This window comes from Thunnus albacares, chromosome 3, assembly GCF_914725855.1.
Source record: "Thunnus albacares chromosome 3, fThuAlb1.1, whole genome shotgun sequence".
NCBI classification, from domain to species: Eukaryota; Metazoa; Chordata; class Actinopteri; order Scombriformes; family Scombridae; genus Thunnus; species Thunnus albacares.
The window spans coordinates 22987370-23008937 of NC_058108.1; the positions used below are offsets into that span (position 1 = coordinate 22987370).

The following is a 21568-nucleotide window of genomic DNA, read 5'->3' on the forward strand; positions in this document are numbered from 1 at the left end:
AAATCCTCCCCCCCCCCCCCCCCCCCCCCCCCCCCCCTTTAAAAAGAGCTTTGAAATTTTTAACCTCCAATCAAACAGCTCAGGTGAGGTCGTATCTTTTCTACAGGGGCTATCAGCAACTAACCGTCAGGGGAGACTGAAACTAAAAGGGTGAAAAGAAAGAAGAGGGAAGACAGTGTCTGTGTGCAATATTGGAGAGAGGGAATGGGTGGGGTCTGGTTGCGGTCAAAAGGGGAAAAGGGAGGGGGGGGGGGGGAGTCACCAAAACCCCAAACCTCAGGCATGCGTGGGTGAGACTAGGGGAGTACAGGAGGGTGTGGGAGGAGGGAGGAGGTAGAGGGAGGCGTTGCCCACATCTAAGGCGGCATCGCTGGGGGCCCGGGCAGCTGAAGTCTGGCCGTGTGCCCCCGCACAGCTCAGTCTGAGCCGCTGCAGGCCGGGGGATGGCAGGAGAGGCAAGGGGAGGGAAGAAGGAGGGGGGGGGGTGCTGGTTGCGGCACATTCAAAGAGCCTGCACAATGACTGCTCCCCTGCGCTGTGGTCTCGCTTCAAAGGCCTCCACCGCGACTCACATTCACCGTCAAGACAGAGGAGAGGAGCCGGAAAAAGGAGGAGCGAAGAAAGAGGCAGAAAATTAGGGAAAGAGGTTGAAAAAGAAAAAAAAAAAAAAAAAAAGATGCTGGGCTGGAGGTTTTGCCTCTTTTAACAATGGCCAGTAAAATAAAAATAAACACCGCTTCCTTCGGCCCTGCTGCCCTCTTCCTGCCTGTGCACCCCTGTTACCTGGGGGCCTTTCATTCAGAGATAAGCATCTCACAAGGGGTGAGCGTTTTATAAGGTCACATATCTCCGCCTCCTCCTCCGAGGGGCTGCAGTGCCTCAAGGAGCCACAGGGGTGAGGGTGAAAGGTGGAGGGGGGGTGAGGTGGAGAGACAGAGAGAAAGAGAGGAAGTGGAGAAGACATCACAAAACAGCAGAGACTGGACCCTCATACTGTTACTGCAGCTGGCCAAACCACGACACAATAGGCCCGTGACTCAATCAAAACAAATTTCAAGCCTCAGTCTAAACAATGGGTGCACATAGCTGCATTTTCTCACATGTGAACGCAGACCTGTAAGAGGGTTATACCCCCTCTTAACATTTTTTTTTTTTTTTTCCCTTTTCCTTAAAAGTGTCAAAAAGGGTTTCCCCTCCAGGATCAAGTCTCCCTTCAGTGTGAAAGATTGCTGCTTCTAAGCTCAAACCACATAGCTATACTTAAATGAAGTTTGACATACTGCCACCCTCTGGAAGTCCGTACACTAAGTGCTGAGAGGGTCATTTTTCTTCACAGAGTAGGCTTTGTGGAGGTCAGAGGAGTGGCAGAACGGGAGGACTGTGGGGGTGAACATTTCCGATTCTATTTCCTACCCACAGAAACATTAGCCGGGGCGTTGCTCTGATTTAAGCCCAAATCTCTCTCTCTCTCCCCCCCCCCCCCCCCCTCCTCCTCAACCTCCCACCCCAAACTATTTTTCCCCCCCTTTTTCTTTTTTTTTTTTTTTTCACAGTTTAAAAAACATTCTCTCATCTCCCATGCGCTGCTCAGAGCGAGACCCAGAGTCAGTTTTGCGATCCGGATCCCTTCCCCAATTATCCCAGGTCACTAATAAGGCGGGGTGTGGAGGCACTGGGCTGTGCCGCAGTGGCCTAGAGGCTCGGTGCCAAATTGAAACGACTCGGGAAATGGAGGCAGACACTGAATCTTGCCTAATTGCAGCCGGAGTGTGTGGCTGGCTGAACAGGCGTGTGTGTTTGTGTGTGTGTGAGAGAGAGAGAGAGAGAGAGAGAGAGAGAAAGAGAGATGAGTGTTGAGGGTCTGAGAGAGAGAGAAAGAGAGATGAGAGGCAACAAATAAAGAGAGAAAGGGAAAAGAAATGAGAGATGGAGACTGATGAGTGGCAGTTGATTGAGACTGGGTAAACTCAGAACTCTCCAGAATGAGGGATTTTCTTCTGGCCCTTTTCTTACCCTCCCTCTGCTCTCTCTCTCTCTCTCTCTCACACACACACACACACCCACACACACTCTCTCTCTCTCTCTCTCTCCTCGCTCATCAAAGTCTTTTGACAGCTGACTTCTGGCTACACACATCAGAGGAAGAAGAGCCGGGCCATGAGTGAGACAGAGAGAGTAGGAGAGACTAGCCACCAAAGCTGCTGCTTGAACAACACTTTCTTTCATGTTTCTAGACCAGGACATGAGGTTAGAGATGACCCAAGATGCACTTACCATGCTTTAACAATAGTTAACTCTCTCTCTTTTTTTTTTTTTTTTTTTTTAAAGAAAGAAAGAAAATAGATCCTGAACAAAACTGATGTTGATAACTTGATTAAAGATACAAGCTCTTGATTTGTAAAGACATCCATTTTTCCATGTCAACAAAAGAGCACCTTCATATGAGTCTGAGCAAGATGACTCACATGCAGTTTTATGACGGTTTGCAAGTAGTTGCAACTCTATGGCCCTCACTAGCCGGATTAAAAAGCCACCTTTGTTAGGAGTGTTCCCCTCCCACCCCCCAGCCCCCCCCCCGCGCCGTCCCACCCCCATGAAAAAAATGTGCAGTGGCTGAAACGGAGAGAAAGCCTAGAGGGCATGTATGTGTCTCGGCCAGATAACTATCTCAAAGGTTGTGAATCAGCGGGCTTAGTCAGACAAAAGGCTAACAGCGCAAGAGGAAGCAAGAAAGAGAGAAACAAAATAAAGACGGGCGCAAAGAAACAGTGAGGGGAAGTAAAGAGGATAAATACTGCACATTTACAGTCCAAGCCAATGTGAGAAAAAGAGCTGGGAAATGGAGTGATGAGGGGGAGAAGACACCCTAATTTCACAATGTCAGAGTAATGACTTCTCAGAGTGCTGTTCCACTGTGGTGAGAGCCAGCTGTGTGGCAGGCCCAGTGTTTGACATGCTAAAGATAACAAAGAGAACCAACATCAAGCCATAAAACATTGCCCAACGACTCAACTCCTGGTTTGCCTCACAGGCAGAAAAACTCAGCAGGAACCATAAAATATGTTAATATAAAAATGTTTTAAGTCCCTTCATAAAATCTACCTAGACTGTAGCCTTTCATATTATGCTGCATATTCTTCATGGAGAAAGAAATGCGGTGTTGTTTGAACTGTCACACAGAAAGGTGTTCAAGATTGTGTCTCCGAAATTAACTCATTAACAAATTTCCTTTCAGATTTTTTCATATAAGGGAGCGACAGATGGGGTAGAGGGTAGGGCAGATGAAAAGAAATAGACAAACGAGTTCATTTAAAGATGTTTTTTTGGCGTCTAAACCAAGCTAACCTCAATCCAGCTCTTTGGGATCTGCATAAATTGAGGGCTTGGGGAGTTGTGGCAGTATCCTTGGTATTATGCATATTAGTTTAAGGCTGTCACTGAGAATCAGCAAGGGTGTCCATCCCGCTGCGGCTAGGCGCTGCTAATTATTGGATCAGAGATAAAGTGCTTTTTAGCGCTCGCTCTCTACACTTTGAAAACGGGCTGAAAAAAAATAAAAAAATAGAAAGAAAGAAAAGCAGCCCAATTTCTGGGTTCAGAGAGAGCCACTGGGTCAGGAATCGATCAAGTGGAAAACCTTTGTCTGGTTGGGGTGATTTCGACTTAAGACCAGATTTGTCACATCTGCCCGGCTTTTTCTGCTGCAGAAAGGCAGCGGAATAACAGGATGCTACCAGGCTCTCCGGGAGGGAGAGGGAAGGAGAGAGATGGACGGAAAAAAAGATCCAGAGAGAGAGAGTGAAAAAGATTGAAAGAGGGGAAATAGAGTTGCCTGTGCCACATATTGGGAACGTTAATCCTCTCAACAAAAAAAAAACAGGACAGGTGACAGTTCAGTGAAGGTTTTGACATGTCATCTGAATCAATATATCTCAACATATCTTTCACATGTGAAAAAAAAAAAAAAAACGACTACGGAGTGCCTTTTGTTATGGAGGCATTATAGATACACTGAAACCCCAGATACCATGAAATCTTATTAAGGTATAGCATCTCATTAAGTTCCTGCCAAACAAGCTGCTGAATCCTGCTCTGCTTCACAAAGATGCAGAGAGACACAACACATGTAGTCCATATGGAGCTGAGCTGACGTCTCAGCCTCCACTAGCTGTAAAAAAAAATGTTCTGGGGAAGTAAAACTGTTTTCAGATGTATTATTTAGTCCATGTTTAGAAAACACAGAGTGGATGAGCCACATTTTTCAAAACCCCTTTTTAATTAGACATTTTTCTAACACATGATGGAAGAAAAATAAGCTATAAACTGCTGACACAACATCTGACCTTTTATCCACCAGTGCACAAACAATTGATCAGCTCAACATACACACACACACATACACACACACATAGAAAATCCAATGCCCATTGTGCTGAGCCCATTGAGCAAACTGCCCACACAAAGCACAATCCCTCTTCAGGCCTTAACACCACTGACACAATGACTATGGCGAGGTTAGGGTGGACCTTTTTAGGATTAGTCTGTGAGTACATACTCTCAAGTCAGTGTTTAGCAGTTTAAAAAGACTTGACATATATTGAACTGGACCAGACAGGGAGGGGGATAGAGGGGTTTGTCTTACCATTTTCTCAGATGTACGCCGTTTTCATTCTCTGGCCTGTACCTGCAGAAAATTGCATCTTTTTAAAAAAAAAAATTGGAGGTGTCTGGGCGGCATAGATCTTAGCCGTCCATTTGGCCTACACAGTGTACAGACCCAAAAAAAAATACTGACATTTTACTTAAGATGTAATTCTCAATGGATTAGAGTTAGAGTTGCTGAGAGGAGGCTCAAAAGCGCAGCTAAACAAGGTCAGCAGAAAGACATACTGTAGTGCAGCAGGCAAACAAATAGTGCAAAGCCCAGAGTCGGTAAGTAGTTGTATAGAATGGACAGACTAATCCCAAAGTAGGTGTAATATGTGAAGACGGGGATGACAGAGAGGCAGGGGACAAACAGATGGGGGGGGGGGGGGATGTATACAAGGAAAGTCGCTAGGAAAACTAAATGAATGACTCTGAATATACTGTCTGCAAAGAAATAAGCAAGCCGGTCTACTGAGGGCAGAATGGAGATAGTAGGTAATAGTAGGTTTGGTTAGTGTCTGTCTCTACTTGTTGTTAGTTTTGTAGATGTTTCCCTCTGTCTACTGAAAGATTAGTTGGTTTTTTTTAGAGCTTTACAGAGTGTGTGTCAGTAGAAATGCAGCAGCAAACTGTAAAAAGTGTATTCTATGGAAAGATGGTACACTCACAACCTCAGGATGCGACAGATAAAAAAAAAAAAAATAAATAAAAAGAGAAGGAACTGGAAGGACTGGCGCTTACCTGTGGCCGTTTCCTGCATCTTCTCCCTCTTCCGCTTCTTCTTCTTTCCCTAAAAAATATACAGAGGAACACATAAAGTGTGGCTCCAGCACTCACGCTCACTAGACCACTCTGATATCCTGCTGCTGACTGCCATGTTCACTCATCCCCTGCTGGGCATCCAACCAGCATCCCCCGGACTCCGGAGTCCACCGCAAACCGCCACGCTGAGAGGGATGGGACTTCTCTAGAGCCTGATCTGTTGTAAGTGTGCTGTTCCTGCTCTCAAGTGCTTTTAAGTATCTCTGTTTCTATCATTTTTGGAGTTATGGCCATCCCAACTGCACAGAGGTAGCTTGTCCTTCTGTTGTGACCAGTCTGTGTCAGATTTCCTCTCCAACCACTACTACCTTTGAAGTCCCTCTAGTGACAAACATTAACATGAAGTGCAATTAAAAGTGCTCAATGTAATTAGGCTAGACTAGCTCAACGACTGTGAAGAGCGCCACTTTTTTTTTTTTCCCAGCGAGGTGGTGGGAGTGTGTAAGGATTTATAGCTTATGCTAAATCCCCAGGGGGGAGACTATAGATACAGATAGCAGCGTAGAGTCGTTCTAGTCAAATATGAGCAGCACTTTGGTTTCCTGCTGCAAAGTCTGCTAATCCACTTATTCATGAGCTAATCTGCCTTCTACTGCTGCGGCAGACAGGGAAGAAGAGAGACTAAGTGAGAGTGGGTGAGAGAAAGGATGAGAGAGGGGGTACACAGCAAAACTATGAATGCTACACGCTCTCCATGCCAGTGTGTTACCTATTTTGGGTGTTTCCGGGCATGATGTGCTGCCTTTATATAGCTAAAGATTTTGTTTGTGGGAGGGGTCACAGAACAGCTCACGGAGACACAAAATTTACTTGGGAGAAGTGTTTTGCGTTAAACATATCGTTTCCCTTTATCTTTTCGGTATGCCAAGCAGAAAGCAGTTCCTCTACTTTTTTTTTTCCCCCCTTCCTACCCGTCAAATATGTTTGTACTAACAAAGCTGGAAATTAAATGGGAGCTGGGCTAACTGTCACTAGCTGATGTTGTGTATCTTTAACTGTTCCGTGCTTCAGTGGGAGCAGAGCTGTGAAACTGTCTCCCCCTCAGCGAGGCATTTTGGCAGTGGAGCTGTGGAGGCAGAAGGAGGAGGGATGCTGTCGGTGTCCGAGGGGAGGCAGATAAACACCACAAAGCACTTTGGTGGTGGAGTGAATGTGAGTGCCGGAGCCACACTTTTAATAAAGGCTGGTGCTCTCTCTCTCACAAATTCATACACACCACATTCTCAGAGACAGATCTGACAACTTCCAACCACATACAAGCAAGCACACATGCACGCATACACACCAAAAAACAGACTGCATCATAAAAATCCAGCTGAACCTCCCACATTCACAAACAAAACGGGCAGCTGTAAGAGCAAAGGTTGCTGCTGCTGAATGTTCAATGTCTGATGCAGCCTCCTCAACTCAGTCTAACAGTTGCGCTTTTTTTTTTTTTTTTTTTTACATCCAGAGCTCCACGCTGATATGGAACATCAAAGACTAGCATAACCATTACCAGGCAATTTTCACTCACTGTGGCAACAATAATGTCCATGATTCTACAATCCATTTTAGTGTGGATGGTAATGTAACAGTGAATCACGGTGTTATGAATTACACATTAGGCTGAAACAAAGGGGCCACAAATGGACACCATTAGCATAGAGGGGACTGGTGTGAATTAGTGTGTGTGTCATTGTGTGCCATTTAAAGAACAAGTCATGCAACGCTGACATAAACAAACAACATAAACCAACATACACACACACGCACGCGCACCTCTGCAAATCTGTTCTGTTGATACTTACATAATTGTCTCGAGCGGACCAGCCTGGGTAGAGCTGCATGTGGAGCTGCCGTTCCTTGCGGGCTAACTCATAATACTTAGCTTGCTCTTCCCGAGATAAAGCATGCCACTGTTTCAGTACAAAGGAGATTAGGGAAAAAATAGCATACAGTCAATTACTGGCATGCACTTGCATGTTCCCTGCATAGAAAAGTGTGCTGGTGTTTTGGTAAAAAAAGGAAAAAAAAAAATTCCTTTTCAACTTCCAAACGTTTGGTGTAGAAAAAAAAAAGAGGGGGGGATAAAAGAGAGACAAAGAAGAAGTGGGAAACATGATGAAGAGATTAACATACACAAGAGTCAGCGAGAAGGAGTAAAAGAGAAGGAAAAAAACTTTGATTTCATATCAAAACACTGGTTCCAATTTAGCAGCGCTTTTTATTCAAACTATGTCAGCGAGCAATTACCCTATGCAGGCCACAAACTAGGCTTTGCTGTGGCTGGCTGCCTCAACCGCCAGGCCTATTCGTTAAGGCTTTTAACATGGCTCTGTGGTTCCACTCTTTTCCCAATCCTCAAAAGGAACAAATTTTGTCATTTCCAACTGTGCCATTATCCAGGCATATTTTATTAAAGCCAATTTGATTAAATGTCAGTTAGATAGGCATTCTGTATCTGTGGCGCTGAGAGGGAAGTAATTGGCTGGGGCAATCATTATGACAATAATCACAACTAGTTCATAAAAGACTGCATGTTAATGGAGAGAGGAATCTTTGTACTTTTTAAACTAATTGGGCATGGAAACGCGGTGCATGCAGCCTGTTTAGAGCCATGGTTTGGACTGTGATCTCTTGGTGATTTTACTCAATCAATAAACATAAGCTACAGCGAGAAGGAGGCTGGTGTATCAGGGTACACCGACTATGTGACCTACCCTTCGTCCCAGGATCTGATTGATGGCAGCGCTCTCCTTCAGCGTGCACTCGGCGACCACGTTGGCACGCATCTCTTTCATGTAGAGCATGAAGGCGTTTAGCGGCTTCTTGATGTGCGGTCTTTTGGGCTCCTGCTCCTTTCTCTGTTCATGCTGGGGTTTCCTGTAGGAACAAAAAATAAAAAAACAACACGGGCGGAGGTAAAGAAGTAGTAGAAGGAACAAAATAGTTGGATCTCGAATAGTTGAGAAATGAGAGGATAAAAAGCGACGGAGGAGGGAAACTGTGGTGCCGCAATGGCGACAAAAGCAGCGAGGGTCTGGTTGCTTTCAGCCAATGGTGAGGCAGCGTGAGAGGGGTTGCCACGCCACGGGCCCCTGCCTCTTTAATCATGTGCAGTTGTACAGTTGCAGCCCATCATGCGGAGAGATTACTTCACCAGTAATGGCAACCAAACCTTCTTGTCCACAGCACATTGGCAATCGCTTAAAACCAAATGCTCAAAGTCACACACTGAAAGACAGTCTGCTCCCACTCTCAACTTACTTTCTAATAACCTTTTTGATACTAATACAGTCTTGGTACAAGGATGGCCATGAATAATGGAAATATCAGTGATAACCACTTCAGGGCGCTCACAGCACTTCCCACTGCACACAGTGGGGATGTGAATTCAGTTCATCTGACCACTAATCTAGGACCTGTATCTGTTGCTGGCTAAGTGTGTTGTGATCCCTGAGGCCAAATGAAGCATAGGCCTGTTATCAGTAGAGCACGGCCCTCGCTGCTTATCTGCTCACATCAAGGGAATGAGAACAAGGCTCTGACAGAGGGTTTGTTCAGCAATGGCCTACTGTAGTGGAGGAGCGCACAAATACCTGGAAGTATGTCGTCTCAGAATACTGCACACGGAGGAGTGAGGCTTGAGAGCACTTTTTTTTTTTAAGCCTTAAAAAGTGTGAAAGAGTGTTTGAGAAGGGTATTTTGTGTTTCTAGGACTCACATGTGCATGATGTCTGTTTCATGCAGAGGCTCGTGTTTGACCTGGGGGTTGACGATGGCCGGGTGGGGGATTCCTGTGGCGTGAGGACCTGGGGGTCCTGGCACCATGTGGTGTGAGAACCTGAAACAACAGCAGACAACGTATACTTTTGATTTGGAGGATGAAGGAGGTCAGCAGCATGTTACAGGTCCCCCAGTGAGGATAAAAATCATCAGATGCTTACAACAGTGTATACACACACACAGAAAAAAATCCATCCATATTTGCTTGATGTTGGATGTTAAAAAGATAATATTTAGAAATAAGTTTGCTCTATATAATATTCATGATAAAGATGATGCTACTGTAGGGATATCGTCATTGACTGTGGTTCCTCATGTGTTCCCGTTCGTTTAGCTCTGGGTCTTTTTTTTAAAAGCACTGATTTCATCAATCTCTTCCTCACAGTATTATGCTGGATACAGTTAACGAGACCACATGAATATCACCACAAACCATCACAAAACACTGTAAAATTTAAAAAGGTGCAGTGTGTAGAGTTTAGTGGCATCTAGCAGAATGGACTTGGCAGGAATGGAATATGATATTGATAAGTATGTTTTAATTAGTGTATAATCCTATGAAAATAAGAATTGCTGTGTTTTACCTTAAAATGAGCCCTTTATATCTACATAGGGAGCGGGTCCTCTTCCACAGAGGCCGCCATGGTGCACCGCCATGTTTCTACAGCAGCCCAGAACGGACAAACAAAATAGTGGCTCTAGAGGGGGCCTTTCGCATTTTTCCGCAAGTTTCACGGCCACTATTGGTTCTCCTACACACTTTGAAGGAGAGTAGGAGGGGGAGGGGGATTCAGTCACCTCTAGATGCCACTATATCTTACACACTGGTCCTTTAAAATGTTGATTGAGGGAGTGGGGATTACATGTTTTTTTTTTTTTCCACACGTCATTGTGTATCCAAAGACCCAAGGAACTGTGGTGACTAATATGTTCAGTAATACAAAATGATGTGTTTGTTTTCTCACTGCACCTCAAGAACAATGAAGATGAAGTGACAGAAAAACTTATTGTGGGCGTAAGTATTTTTAAAAATACGGTTTCAATTTGAGTTGCTTTCAGTTCTGCTAAACAAGAGAAGCTCTTTAGACATGCTGTTAATTTCTGGTCACCGTCTCCGCTGAAACTCCACCTCTGGAATAATAAATAGAGCTTGTGTCTTGTCATCAGTCCATTTGTTCAGTTTGTTTTATTTGTTTCAACATTGGCTTCAACATGTTGTGGTGGTTGTGCATTTCAATCAACATTTTGCTGATTTTTAAAAATGTTTGTTATGATATTCATGTTCAGTACTGCAAACTCTCTGCTCCTTCAGTCTCGGGGACTTGTTGCAAGGCACAAACTATCACAAAGGATCCATCATTTCCTCTGAGTAGAAAAGCAGGAAAGTGACTGATGTCAAGTTTGGGAAAGTTTCCTAAATCAAAAAAAAAAAAAAAAATGGGATAATGTATAGCAGTTATTTAAATTTAAGGGGTTCTGAGAGGGAGGGCATGAAGACACCAATCCTGCACCTTCCATCTGGCTTCACTCAGTGTGTGCCTGAAGCCCTGTCTTTACAAACATCACACTGACAGAGAAAGAGATAGTGAAGAAGAAACAAAGAGGATAAGGTATGTTGAAAAAATGAAAAAAAGTAAAAGAAATGCAAGTGACAAGGATGCAAAGAAAAAGGTGGAAAGAAAAGAGGAAAAAAGTTACTAAAAAAGTGTTTCACAACCATGAAGAGAACCTCAGAGACAGAAGTGCTTCCAGAAAGCTTTGATGGGGGTAAAGCAGCCATATGGTTATGCAAGGGCACGTACGCTGTGATGTGTTTGACATGTGCTGAGCACACAGAGGAGCGGTGTGGCTGAAGCCACAGCAGCACAGCAGGAACAGCCAGAGGCAGACCTCCCTGTGTCGGCTGCTGCTGTTGCTGTTGCTGCTGCTGCTGCTGCTGCTGCTGCTGCTGCTGCTGCTGCAGGCCAGCATTCCTCTGTTCGGCACACAAAGCTAGTGCAGTGTCAGTGTACATCTGATATGAAGAGACGGGGCAGTAATTGCACCTTGTTTACATGAATCAACTGTTCTTGCTTTTGCTTTCGTCTGTCTGTGACTCACCATCCGAGCGGTGGCGTGATCTGTCCCACTCCTCCAGGAGACAGGGAGTAGAAGTTGGTCATGTCTGGTCCGGGATGATGCCTCGGCATTCCTAGACAAACAACAATGGAACATAATTGTTAGATCCACGGGCTGCATATATATCGGAAACAACAGGGCTGGCTAATGAGCCTCAATACTTTTAGAGTACAAACCAAAATGTGCCTGTAAGCCTTGAGTATCAAAACGCCAAAAGGTCTTCTTTACATAATCTATAATCAGATATTTTCTGATTTCCTGAAGTGATAAATTTGCCAGTTTTACAACATTCCTTTACAGCTGATTGTGTTAAGAGGAAATTAAACAATGCTGTGTTTGTCTTTTTTTTTTAATTAAAAAAAAAAGTTTAGGGGGAAATGCGTGTTTATATTCCTCACAGTAGTTTTTAAAAAAGCATTGTTTTGATTTTGGTGCAGGAACTCAGGTATCGCTATTGACACGAGTCTCCAAAATGTTCAAACTGTTCTCAGCACTAGAAAATTAAAGATGCACTGATCCGATAAGCCGGATAAGGATCAGCTCTAGTTCTGATCAGGTATCAGCCATTACGTGACTGATCCACATTAATTTGTTTCTTTATTGATGTCATTATAGTATTCAAATTGTTTCCATTATCAGTTAAATTCATTCTGTCATTTTGAGCCACAACACTCCCGGCCTTCATGTTACCTTACATAAAAAATGATTCCAATGAGTTCACAGCAGTGCTATAAACAGTTTTTTTAATTTTGGGGAAGAACTAGCACTGGCATTGTATAGTACTGTGTAGGAGTCTACATCAGGAGAGCAAAGTTGGATCAGAACATCCCATCATCACATGGTCAACAACAATTTGTGAAAGTTTACTCTTGATTTCAGAAACAGTAGTTTGACAAAATACTTACTAGCTTTTTCTAGACTTTCGTTCCATGGCAACTGAGCAAACTCCAGAAGATCGTGAGCTGTGGTTGGTTAAGAAGAAGTGTTTTAAAAACCTATTACTCTCTTTCTTACTACAAGTCAAGGATAGTTCACAGGGCTTCAACATGCCTCTTGACCTCATATTATCAACCAGTAGAAAAGGATCATATTTTCCCCGCTTTGCTAAAGTCCTTTCCAGTGTGTTTCAGTGCCTTTAAGCTGGTTAATTGAGGCTTCCCTCTTTGTGGCAGAGGCTGCAGCTCTCCCTGTAGACACGGGATTGACTTGGACTAACTGTCGGTGGATCTTCAGTACTAAGCTCCTCCATCTCCAGCTCGCCTGCTCCTACTGGGTTTCAAGGTCGAGAGGTCTCTTTTTGTAAGAAGACTTAGCAAGAACAGGGCGGGTAAAATTTAACAAAATCTGCAATGACTCATGTTTTATTGTCTAACATCTATTGGATTTTAAATGAAGTCAAAGACATGACTGAGAGACTACAGAAAATCAGAATATCAGGAAATACTGTTCATACATGGAGAAGTGGAATGTGCCTACACGTGTGCTTCCACACACACATACACACACACACACACACACACACAGACACACACACAGACACACACACACACACACACACACACAAAGTAAAGAGGGCAAATGCCTCCAGATTAGCAGCATCCTCTAATCCCTGCTGGAGCCAGCCTTTTCTCCTTGCCTCTATCTTTTCTCTTCCTCTTTCTCTCTCCAGGCTGTGGTCTGAAGGGGCCTCCCTCCTCGGAGAGGCAGGACGAGCAGGGGGCTTATATCTGCAAAGCCAATGTTGCAACGCTGGATTCATAGCGCGCATAGCACTACCCCCTGCCCACTAATCCACCACCTCACACTCCTCAGGGCTCTCCCGAGGGCAGAAGGGAAGGAGGCAAGGGGTGAGGCGGCGAGGGAGGAGGAGGGAGCCCCAACATGTTAACCTTGTCACTCACACCCTTAAGGTGGCTAATTACTCACCCCCCCCCTCCCCCCCCATTCACACGTTCCCGTTGACACCCAACAACGCTTCACACTGGCATTTCCTCTCAAAACAAGCAACACTAACATGATTCTCATTGTAAAACCTGGAAATGATCTTAATTCAAATCGGCGTTCTCATGTTATATTTCTATTTTTTTTTTTTTTTTTTTTTTTTTAAACAAAGTACAATAAGGTTTAAATGTAAAAAGGCCCCATGCTCGACCTTCCATCCTGCGTTGCGGCCCTGTGCATATTAGAGCTCATAATGAGAAAATCCATGATTGTTTTTCATAATTAACGAGCAGATCAAAGTCTGAGCCCACTAAGGAAGGCAGAGCAGCAATTGGTCGATGCGAGAGAGAGAGAGAGAGAGAGAGAGAGAGAGAGACGGAGAGAGACGGAGAGAGAGGGACAGCACGAAAGAGAATAAGAGAGATTTAATTTTAAGCATCTTCAGCTTAGCTCGACTGGTATACACACACATGAATATGCCTAGGGAAATCATTTGCAGCTAATTCTGCAACCGGATCGCTTGGACATGGATTTCTGTTGGGCTGTGAGTGCAAAGATCAAATACAGCAAGAAAAAGACCTCCAGGGGCGCTTTCTGTTCTTCAGTTTGTCAGAAACTTAGTGGATCTCTACGCACCAGCAAGACCAACGTGAACAGTAAAAAATGGAGCACATTACTTCATAAATCGTTCTACATGACGACAAATCGTATGCATTAATTGCTCGATTCCGTGTCAACACAGTTCTTTCCTGCTTTCATTAGAAAAATATCCAACAAAAAAAAAAGTGTCTGATGCATGATTCCTCTGACATATGTGGAGCACAGTTTCTTTAAATGTCTGACTCCCTTCATCTCACTACGCTGTGTGCTCTTGTTCTTCAGTTCTACATTGTTATTTATAGCCAGTCCCTCAGAACCTCCCAGCCTCATCATCATCTTCATCATCGCCTACATCCTGTCTGATCCCTCTCCTGCTTTTCAAACTGGCAGCTGTAGGAGAAGAAAGCCAGGAGAAGAGAAAAGGTGTGGGACAAAACTACGGAGGGCCCACGTCTTTTCGTATTCGTGAGGAGCTGCCAAAGTCTCCAGCTGTGCGGGGCTGAGGAGCTCGTCCAAACTGCTGAAGAGCTCCTCTGCAGCTGTCAGAGCCGTAGCTTGATGTTGTTAGTGAGAGGCAAAGAGTGCAGAGGGAGAGGGCAGAACACAGCGCGCCGTCCCACAGGCTGCTTCAAATGAGTTCATGTTTAGAGCAGATAGGAAGGATGACTTTGCTGTGACACATTTTGGTTTGTGATACTGTGTTTGCAGATAGGGGTGCAATAATACACTCAGGTATGGGTTTAGTTTTACTGAGTTCACCCGTTCAGCATTATTGCAATATTTTGAACAAAATCACTTCAGCATAAAGCAATAGGAAGCTGTAAGAATGCAGTTTAACCCCCTTTCTTTAGGCAATGTACAACCTTTTCATTGCCAGGTCAAATAACAACAATTCATACTGACAAAATCTGGTACTGGTAAGTCTCCATTACAAGTCCAGTACAGAATGATATCAATTTAACGTTACTTTTCATGCAGCAGTGTCACTGGTTTCTGACTTTCAGTTAAGTTGCCGATGAAATTAAATCAAGCTGGAAGTGGGAATGATGCAAAAACTATCTCCTATCACAAATTATGTTATTTATGTTTGTTGCAATTAGTAGTCTTTCTCTTGCTCACTTAACTGGGCTCAGATGGGAAAAACAGGAAGGTACTGTTGCCCAATATGAAAATATTATCACTATTTTGATTCTGTTAAGCAAAAGGATGACAAGAACATCGATCAAGCTCTGTTAGTACACACAGAATGAAAACATTACAGCTCTCAGTGAATAATGAGAAAAATTTCACTTATTAATGTTTGTAATAAGTGATATTAGTGAGATAGGGATGTCAAACTATGGACGGCCCACGTCTTTCCATATTTTTGAGAACATCACAGTAATGAAATATCACTTATTATTGTTTGTGATTCACTGAGCTGCCACACACCTGGTGTACAAGCTGTTAGTGTTGTGTCATGTGTGGCTGTCTTTGCTTAGTCTCTACCTTGTTTGTTGTTGGCATCCTGGGGGTGATGGCCAGAATGGGATCCCGGAGCGAAGTGCTCGTCACTGTACGTGATCAGCGGAGTGAGTGGGTGGACTGCATGGGACGGCTGCACCACGGGAACTTTGTTGGACTGCAGAGAAAAATTTAAAAAAAGGGAGATTTTAAGAACAATATGAGAGAATGATGACATTATACATGACATTCCACTGCTTTATTCCATGTGCAATATTCCTCCTTCTCGTTGTCACATGATCAGGGGACTGGTACGGCACATACTGTACGGGTGGTCGGTTGCGGGTGAAGCTTAATAGTATGGTCAAGAAAAAAAAAGTAATGAAAAAATATTTCTTCTATTAGTCTGAGCCCAGCACCTTAAAACATTGTTATGTCTAGGTCAGCAGGATTGAAAAACCCCATTCCCAGAAGAAAAAGGAGGAAAAACAAGTCAAAGAGGTGCATGAGCATGTTTGGAGACAGTGAAAGAGAGAACGACGCAAACAGAGCAGGAGCGAATAGGAGCGAGCGAGCAATAGAGCAAAGAGAAGGGAGAGAAAAGAGAGACTCGCAGGGTAGAGTCAGAGTAGAGGTCTTAGGCGGGAGATCAAAGGCAGTCATTAGCTGGTGAATAAGGGGAGTTCATTACAGAGCAAGAGCCGGGGGAAGGAGAGATGAGGGATGGAGGAGGAGGAGAAGGGGGGTTGGCTATGAAGAAAGAGCGCGAGTGAGACAGATGTCTGCAGCGGTATTTAATGCAGGGGTAATCACGTCAACAGTGGCCTGGCCACAGGCCCCCCATCCCCGGCTGACTCAAGAGACCTGCCTCCTGACAACTAAAATAGACTGAGCCAGGCCCAAAAAACCCTGGCCCCAACCCCCAGCCAACAGCGCTTACATGCTTCAGCAGCAATGAACACATGGTAATGCTTAGCCATGCTAAATCTACTATTCACAATCTGAGCCCAGAGCTGAGCTGGAGTCAAAATATCACCTCCACAGGATATATGGCTAATCGGAGAGACATCAGTGCAATGTTGGGCGAGACACGTCTTACACCGAGCGGCTCTCACGAGCTTTGAATCAAAGAGTTTTGTGAAATTGTAATCAGATGCTCTCATGGGAACAGTCGCCTGATTAATAATGTTGTTGAAGACACTCATCTAAATTTAGTAAGAGCATAAAACACTGAAGAGACGATATAATCAAGGGAACATTCTTTATTAACTCTCACTTTGTTGACGTGTGTGCCAAGGTGACATTCCTGCAGTGCTAAGTCGTGATTGCTGCCCCTCCTAACACACTCCCACCACACATACACACATATACACAAAACCCCTCGGACACAGGGGTGACTGGAATGTCTGCATTTCCCCGAACCTCTCACGGACTGGCACCACACTCAACTTAAGACCCCCCCCCCCCCCCTCCCCTCACTCTCCCCACCTTCTGGGAATGTCCTAGCTGGGAACACAAAGTGCACTATGTGTGGAGTGTGTGTGTGTGTGTGTCCAAAGATTTCCTCGACCACATGAAGCATCATCCACATCAGACTCATTATCAGGCTGAGAATCTCATCTCCCAGGGCCAATTTCTTGCCCAGTTCTTCTCTTTATATGTGCCTCATATGCCATCATCTACCACAAGTTTCTTACCCGCTACTCCACATTGTCCACGCCGCCTGTTTCAGCAAAAACAAGACAAATCCTGCCTTAAAACTAATTAGGCCATGGTGCAGAGGATTTTAACACTAGCCCAGGTGAGTGAGGTTGTTTGACCCAGGTCAGCAAGAGTCAAAGGTGACGGGATAATCTGTTAGTGTGGGAGTGTCAGACCTCATCCTCCAGAGGGGAGGGCTTATTAGCAGGGCTGCTAACCCTTAAGGAGGGCTCACCAGGACCGAGGAGGCTGGGACATGCCTACACCAGGGGCAAAATGATAGCATTCTCGCCCATATTATTTTACGCCTCTCCACTCCCATTTGTTATCCTGTGGGAATGAGATAAGAACCTGCAGGATTATCATTTTAGCTGGAAGTCTTCTCCAACTTGTAGCGGAGAGAACGGAAAGAAAAAAAGTGAGTGGAAACAAAAGTTAGTCACTCGTACATGTTCACACATATATAAACTAAGATACAGCCAAAAAAAATGGCAATTGACTCTTTGGCATCCATGAAAGCTAGAGGCTTCTGCCATAGAAGAGAAGCCCTCTTTTGTGCTTTTTCCCCCAGTTGCAGCTGTCAAATCCTGTTTTTCCTCAACTTCTTAATAAACTGCCTCCATTGTGGCAAATAAACTGCCTCTATTATGGTAAAATCCACCAGGCAAAAACCTGATGGCCTCTGTGACCAATACAGAATTTATGGCTATTTGGGTGCACATTTACACAAGCTGCATGCCCTAACTACCCATGGTTTACTTTGGGAAGAAAAGGATATCACTCTAAAAGAAATATATATATATATATATCAAGGTGAAGCAAAATCCTCACATGTTTTGACTGTTTCTCTTCAAAGTAATGGCCATTACGTGCTAACAGATACCATGGAGCCTCCATTTTAATTCTTCCAGGTGGAGACTTGTTGGCTTGCAGCTCTTGGCAGCTTCACACACGAAAAGGCACGACACCCTTTTACCAATTTCCTGGAGGAAGTAGTTGGAGACACTCAACTGACCGCAACCGTTAGGGTCATGACATGTCACAGCAATCTGATCCCCTCTCACTGCCATCCTCATTCTAAAAAAAAAACGACCCCAGCAGTAGCAGCAGAAGCAGTGATGTCGCAATGGAGGGCGGCCATATTGGAGGTCCCTTTTATTGTATAGGAGAAATAATAGGCTTAGGATCTTTCTATTCATATTTTTCAGGGAGAGCGAAAGAGGAGAGGCAGCGAGGATTGAAAAGAAAACCGTTCCATTTGGAATTTCATATCCAGGCTTGGCCGGCCTTTTTAAAGAACCCCTCAGATGTGGTTTTAAGAGAAATTCATTGTGCGGAACTGGAGCTGGCATGGAGCCCTCCATGGAGGAGACACTCCAGTGTGTTTCAGCACGGGGAGCCAGTGACTTGGCGTGCAGTATAAAATTGGGGGTGGGGAAGGGAAATGAACGTTTCGTTTTTGTTTCTTTTTCGTTTTTTGTTTTTTTTTCTGTGGGAGGATTTCTTGACGGCACACCGGTGTCTGAGCTTGTTTTCTGTCAGATTCCACCAACATCCTGCAATGGTTGCTGAGCATGAGAGAGTGTGTGTGTGTGTGTGTGTTGTTAAGTGTGTCTATGTGGTATATGGAGCAACTATTCCTGCTATATTGCCTTTTTAGCATCTCTATCCCTCTCTCCCCTCACAGCATGGCTTTTGTACTCCACTCAATTATACCACTTCTGCAGAGTGGAGTGGAAAAAAGGGAAAGCGGGAATTTTATAATAATCACTTCCCACTTCTGTAATTTATATGCAATGAGGACTCTTCGCGCCTGCAGCTACAATCAAGTGTGTAGAAACCATGTGAGGTGTTTCACAAACAGCTGGGGAGATGGCAGCTCGAGCAGTGGCTGTGGGTTCCCATGCTGCTAAATCTTTTCACTAAGAAGCCCTTCTCACCCCTTCTCCTCCAAAACCCAACCTCACCTACTCACGGGATTTTCTGCACTCTGGAGGGAGGGGATGCACAGAGAAAATAAGGACTGGGATATTAACAGAGGAAAAAATGAGAAACTGTATCATCAAATTTTTGCTGTAAAGCGCCAATAAAATGACACAATTCCTACCTGAGGAAATCATTTAAAGCAGCTGTGAATCACTGGCAGAGAGGACACACACACCCTCCTCTGATTGTTTAAATACAGTCTTTGGCTACTGTTTCCACTGACGATGTATCCATAAAGAGGAAAAGATTACAGATGGAAAGCCTCAAAGTTGGCGACTGAAGCGAGGGTGTGCCCAATTACTGAAATCATACAGAGCCAACCTCAGACCAGGTGTTCACTCTCAGGTGTGTTTGTGTGCAAATTGTCCGACCTTTTCCCAACAAAAGTGAGCAAACAGTCTTCCATAGTAGCTTTACAGCACAGGAAAGAAAGAGACTGTATCTCCCTCCTCCCCTCCCTCTTTACCAAAACCAGTGGAGACCAACCTGAGGAAGCTTAAATAAATAACCAATTACCATTCGCAGAGCGGGTTGAACCCCACCAGCTTCGAGTAGAGTGCTAAAAATGGAATGTTTTATTGGCAGGGTGGCCCTTTGGCCAGGGGGCTTAATGTAACGAAACCCAATTAATGGAGAAGAAAGCCGGGCCGCCAGCAAGCGAAGGAGCGCCACGCGCCCGGGGTAATGAGACGAACAAGCGAAGCCAACCACAGGGACAGGAGTGGAGGAGGCTACGAATAACAGGAAAAGCCTGCCCTGGAGAGAAATTTACATCTGTGAAGCCCCCAATCTCTCCTTCTCCCTCCTCCTTTCATTTTAATCATAAATCCTGCGTGCTAGTCTGAGTCCGACAGTTGAAGGGAAGCAGTGACACTAAAGGCTGAGGCCAGTTGGTAAAAACGGGGAAAAACACAAAAGGGATACGGAACGTCACAAACTCGAAGCAGAGTGATGTTTGGCGAATGACTCGCATAGCAAAAATAGGCATGTACAACATATTCGATGTTATGGTTTCAGCGGCTAAGTTGCGGCGTAAATTTATCATGCGGGGGAACTTGTCACGCTGTCCTCTAAATACCACCGTTACACCCACACAGACGCACAAACCATACGTCAAACAACTTCACATTAACACACATGACCGACACATGCCACTGTACAAACATGGAATCCACACACACACACAAAAAACATCAACTCAAAAAGGCATAGAGACGTACTGTAAAACACAGTCATGGTACATGGCGAAGGGATCAGAGACTGCAATAACCACGCATTTAATGAATTTAACACATACATGCTACATATGAACACAAAGGAGCTATTAACAGCCGAGTGTCTTCTTTCCCACCACCACCACCAGCAGAACAGAAAAGGACGAGGTGGATTACCCATCATCCTTCAGCTGGCATGAAGAGCGTGTGCTCCGAGCAAACCAATCACGCTAGCTCTCATACTGACATTCTGAACGTGCAAAGACGATAATTTGTGTGAAATGTGCCTGCTCCAGATGAAAAGACTTTATCCGCTTTTTAAAAGTGTTCAACTCTTAATTTCTATATGTCGCGGAGCTATTAAAAAAAGTGAAGGAAGAGCAACAGAACATTAGAATTGATCCAGTTGCTATTTTTCCTTCCCTGTTAAGCCACAGTAAGTTAAGCACAAGGAATAAAGCAGAATGACTACAGTCTTCAAGGAGTCGAGGCTTTAAAAAAGGTCGTGCAAGAGGTCATGAAGGTTTCAATTTAAAGAGGAGGGTTAGGCAATAATTTAGCATTTTTGTATATCGCCTTTTGGTGCAATCGTGCCATGGCGATATGATTATATGGTGTTATTGATGTACAAAATTATATCCAGGCAATTTGTACTTAAAAACTTAGAAATTTACTAATTATGGTCTTTGTTTATATGTGTGAAAGATATTTTGTCTGATGCAACACATCAGCAGTAGACCACAGTTACATGCATTAAACATCATTTGGAGTATTTTCTATGTGATTTCACGTATGTTCAGTCAATCAACAGAAAAATGAATCTAAACAATTTTGATAATTGATTATTTGTTTCAGGCACTTATCAAGCAAAAATGCTAAAACATTCTCAAATTTGAGAATTTGCTGCTTTTCTCAGTTTTTGCATCGTTATTTTCGAATGAAATCATTTCTGTGTTTTGAACTCTTGATTGGACAAATCAAGGAATTTAAAAGATGTCACCTTCGCCTCTGGGAAACTGACAGGCCCTTTCCACTATATACTGACTTTTACAGACAAAACAACTTATTGATAATTTAAAAAAGAATCGATACATTAATTAATAATGAAAATAATCATTAGTTGAAGCGCTAATTGTGATATATGTCAAGATATTCTTATCAATATTGTGACACTGATTTCAGCCTTCCTGGTGTAGATTGTGCGACTGACATGTTTCTGTGCCACATGAAGCATTGTCGCGTTCGCACTATCCGAGCACCGTGTGGAAGTTGATCAACGCCGAGTGAGGTCGGCTCTTCCATTCTTGTGTTTGCAGTATGTGTGTGTG

At 44.1% G+C, this 21568-nt stretch overlaps 1 protein-coding gene across 14 annotated transcripts in view; it reads right to left on the bottom strand.

Annotated features, from left to right (window-relative positions):
* Window positions 1-21568, bottom strand: part of lef1 (lymphoid enhancer-binding factor 1) — a 110127-nt gene that overhangs the window by 5050 nt on the left and 83509 nt on the right. For 5 of the 14 annotated variants that reach the window (XM_044347089.1, XM_044347086.1, XM_044347084.1 and 2 more), the window contains 7 exons: window positions 15385-15517; window positions 12261-12317; window positions 11338-11428; window positions 9176-9295; window positions 8172-8343; window positions 7260-7367; window positions 5389-5437 (listed from right to left, as the gene is read on the bottom strand). In XM_044347089.1, the coding sequence (XP_044203024.1) occupies window positions 5389-5437; window positions 7260-7367; window positions 8172-8343; window positions 9176-9295; window positions 11338-11428; window positions 12261-12317; window positions 15385-15517 (730 nt within the window). Of the gene's footprint in view, window positions 1-4642; window positions 4685-5388; window positions 5438-7259; window positions 7368-8171; window positions 8344-9175; window positions 9296-11337; window positions 11429-12260; window positions 12318-15384; window positions 15518-21568 lie in introns of all 14 variants that reach the window. The other 9 variants (XM_044347088.1, XM_044347083.1, XM_044347082.1 and 6 more) reach the window with 9 other exon arrangements.